This window comes from Nicotiana tomentosiformis, chromosome 10 (assembly GCF_000390325.3).
Source record: "Nicotiana tomentosiformis chromosome 10, ASM39032v3, whole genome shotgun sequence".
NCBI lineage: Eukaryota > Viridiplantae > Streptophyta > Magnoliopsida > Solanales > Solanaceae > Nicotiana > Nicotiana tomentosiformis.
The window spans coordinates 35,388,139-35,391,288 of NC_090821.1; the positions used below are offsets into that span (position 1 = coordinate 35,388,139).

The 3,150-nt window shown below is 45.3% G+C and overlaps 1 protein-coding gene across 1 annotated transcript; it reads right to left on the bottom strand.

Annotated features, from left to right (window-relative positions):
- Positions 1-1,218: 1,218 nt before the first annotated feature.
- LOC138900000 (KNR4/SMI1 homolog) lies at positions 1,219-2,264 on the bottom strand. Its single transcript, XM_070186700.1, has 2 exons — positions 2,232-2,264; positions 1,219-2,082 (listed from the first exon to the last, which is right to left on the bottom strand). Exons 1-2 carry the CDS (start codon positions 2,262-2,264, stop codon positions 1,219-1,221), a joined length of 897 nt encoding a protein of 298 aa, XP_070042801.1.
- Between the last annotated feature and the right edge of the window lie 886 nt (positions 2,265-3,150).

Consider the following 3,150-nt stretch of genomic DNA (forward strand, 5'->3'; position numbering starts at 1 on the left):
AAGAGCCAAATGGTCGAAACGAACCATGCTCATGTAGATTGGCCCGAACCCAGGCACGAAACATGAACACATGTGTAGTGACTTACGAAGAAAGTTCTCCTCTTTACCGACATCTCATATCCAAGGAAAATTCCTCTATTTAGAGATTTATTACGCAAATAAAATTGAGATAAATTCGACCACTAAGCCTACGGGCTACTTTCATTTCGAGTGCCAACAAAACTCACTCGAACATCACGCCTACGGGCTACATTACTTCAAATTCGAATCATTCACTCGACTAATAAGCCTACGGGCTACTTTCATTTCGAGTTCGAGCAAGCACTCACTCAACCATTACGCCTACGGGCTATATTTCTTCAAGTTCGGATCATCCACTCGACGACTAAACCTACAGGCTACTTTTATTTCGGGTTCGAATCATTTCACTCAACTACTAAGCCTAAGAGATACTTTCATTTCGAGTGCGAGCTAAACTCACTCGATCATCACGCCTACGGGCTACATTATTTCGAGTTTGAATCATTCACTTAACTAATAAGCCTACATGCTACTTTTATTTTGAGTTCGAGCAAGCACTCACTCAACCATCATGCCTACGGGCTACATTATTTTGAGTTCGAATCATTCACTCGACTAATAAGCCTACGGGCTACTTTCATTTCGAGTTCGAGCAAGCACTCACTCAACCATTACGCCTACGCACTTATTACTTCGAGTTCGAATCATTCACTCGACTAATAATCCTACGGGCTACTTTCATTTCGAGTTAGAGCAAGGACTCACTCAACCATTACGCCTACGGGCTATACTACTTCGAGTTTGAATCATTCACTCGACTAATAAGCCTACGGGCTACTTTCATTTCGAGTTCGACCAAGCACTCACTCAACCATTACGCCTATGGGCTTATTACTTCGAGTTCGAATCATTCACTCTCCTAATAAGCCTACGGGCTACTTTCATTTTGAGTTCGAGCAAGCACTCACTCAACCATTATGCCTACGGGCTATATTTCTTCGAGTTCGAATCATTGACTCAGCTAGTAAGCCTAAAGGCCACATCATAGAGACTACGAAATCCAAATTTGACTAAAGTTATTTAGATCCTTGTGAAAACATTCATAAAGGTGTAAATAAAAGTCTTCACGAAACAGAATCAGGTCGGCAGAATTATCAATATACAAAATTATCTACATGGTTGATTACAACGTAAAAACTAAGGACTAAATTTCTTGATCATCGGGAGCGGTCTCTTCTTTATCAGACTCCCCCCGTTCTCGGATCCGCTCTTGCTCCCATCATCATCATCATCATTGTCATCATCATCGCCATTGGAAACCAAAGCTTCAGCATCGGCTTTGAGCTCTTTGGCCCTTTTTATTTCTTCAGCGAGTTCGAAACCACCAGCATGGATCTCCTCTAGGGTTTCCCTTCGGGATCGGCACTTAGCTAGTTCGGCTACCCGATGTGCTCGAATATCGGCGGACTCAGATGCCTCTCTTGCTTGGACCTGCATAACTTCAGCATCGGCCCGATAGACGGCCACGAGTGCATCTGCATCGGCCTTTTCCTTTTCGGCATCAGTTTCGGCCTTGGCAAGTACAGAGGCCAACCGAGCCTCAATCTCCTCTATTCTTCTTGCATGAACCGAGCCTTTTTCCTTCATTTTCTGAAGTTGGGTTTCGGCCGATGATAACTGGGCTCGAGCAGTTTCTTTTTCTGCAGCAAAGCGATCCATACCTACTTTCCACCGTAAAGACTCTATTTTTATTACGTCAACCTCCTCACGAAGCTTCCCTATTATCTCAATTTTTTGCTGCAGTTGTGGGACCGAAATGTTAGCCATCATTCCAGTATCAAGACCATAGGCTTTCAAAAGTATCATTACCTGCTCAAACAAATCGGTCTGATCTTGGTAAGCCTTGGCCAATTCAGCTCGGAGGTCTTTTATTTCCTCGTCCCTCTGCCCTAAGAGAAGTCTTAGGGAGTTCCTCTCATCAGTAACCCGTTGAAGGTCGACTTCGTATCGACGCAACTCGTTTTGGGACAGAGAACATGCTTCTCGATGAACTGTCGCTGCCTACAAAGAAACAAGAAATGAAGTTAACAAAAAGTAAAACATAAAGGTAGTACCGGGAAAACAAATTTAAAAGCCTACCTGATTTAAAGTCTGCCGCACCCCGTGAAAAAGGTCTGATTCATCATCAGTACTGGCAACGTCCTTGATACCGGTAAACAGTTCACGAAAGGGATCCTCTCCATTGTGAGGCTTGTCTAGATCGAGGGCCCCCGGAGCTTGGGCTTCCCGAATCACCCCAGCGGAAAAAACGGGAAAAGGAGGCGAATCTTCGACTGCTGCTGCCCCAAATGAATCACCTGGAGCATTCTCTTCGGTTCGAAGGGATTCGAGGGCCCCTTAGATCATATCCCCTGCCCGTTGGGTCCGATGAGCTGCGTCTTCGATCTCCGATAATTCGGGGACTCTACCCAAATCTTTCTCCGATATACCCTCAGTTCGAGGCGGAGCCTCGTGGAGCATCATCGATCCAGCTGTGGATGGGACATCGGTGGTTTTCTTCATTCGGGCCGCCAGCGCTGACCCATCGTTTTCTTTTCTTTCTTCATCTTCATCCCTTAGACGCAGAACAGATTTCAAGGTCAAAGGAATGGCATCCTTGTTCGGCTTGCGAGCCATCCTCTTCTTCGGTTTTGGGTCTTCGGGAATGTGGGCTCTTTTCCTTTTGTTTCCCTTCGCTGGTTTTGGGACAGGGGCCAAGATTTCTTCCTCGTTGGACAAAGGCCTCAAAATCGCATCCTTACCCAAACCTGCATATGGAAAATCTAATAAAATATTTGAAAACCACCTCGTTCGAAGAATGCGAGAAATGGGCTTACCATTATTTTTGGCCTCCCACCGACCCTTTGACAAATCACGCCATGAGCGCTTGGCGTATGTGGAGGTCGAAACAAGAGCTCGTACCCAGTTCTTAAGATCGGGAACTGCTCCGAGCATCCAGGGAACCGCTACATCATAAAAAGAGGAGTGTCGATGAGAGAAGAAATGAAAAAACAAAGTAGAAGTAACAGCAGGATCACACTTACGTTTCATATTCCACTCCTCGGCAAAGGGCATCTTTTCAGTCGGAAT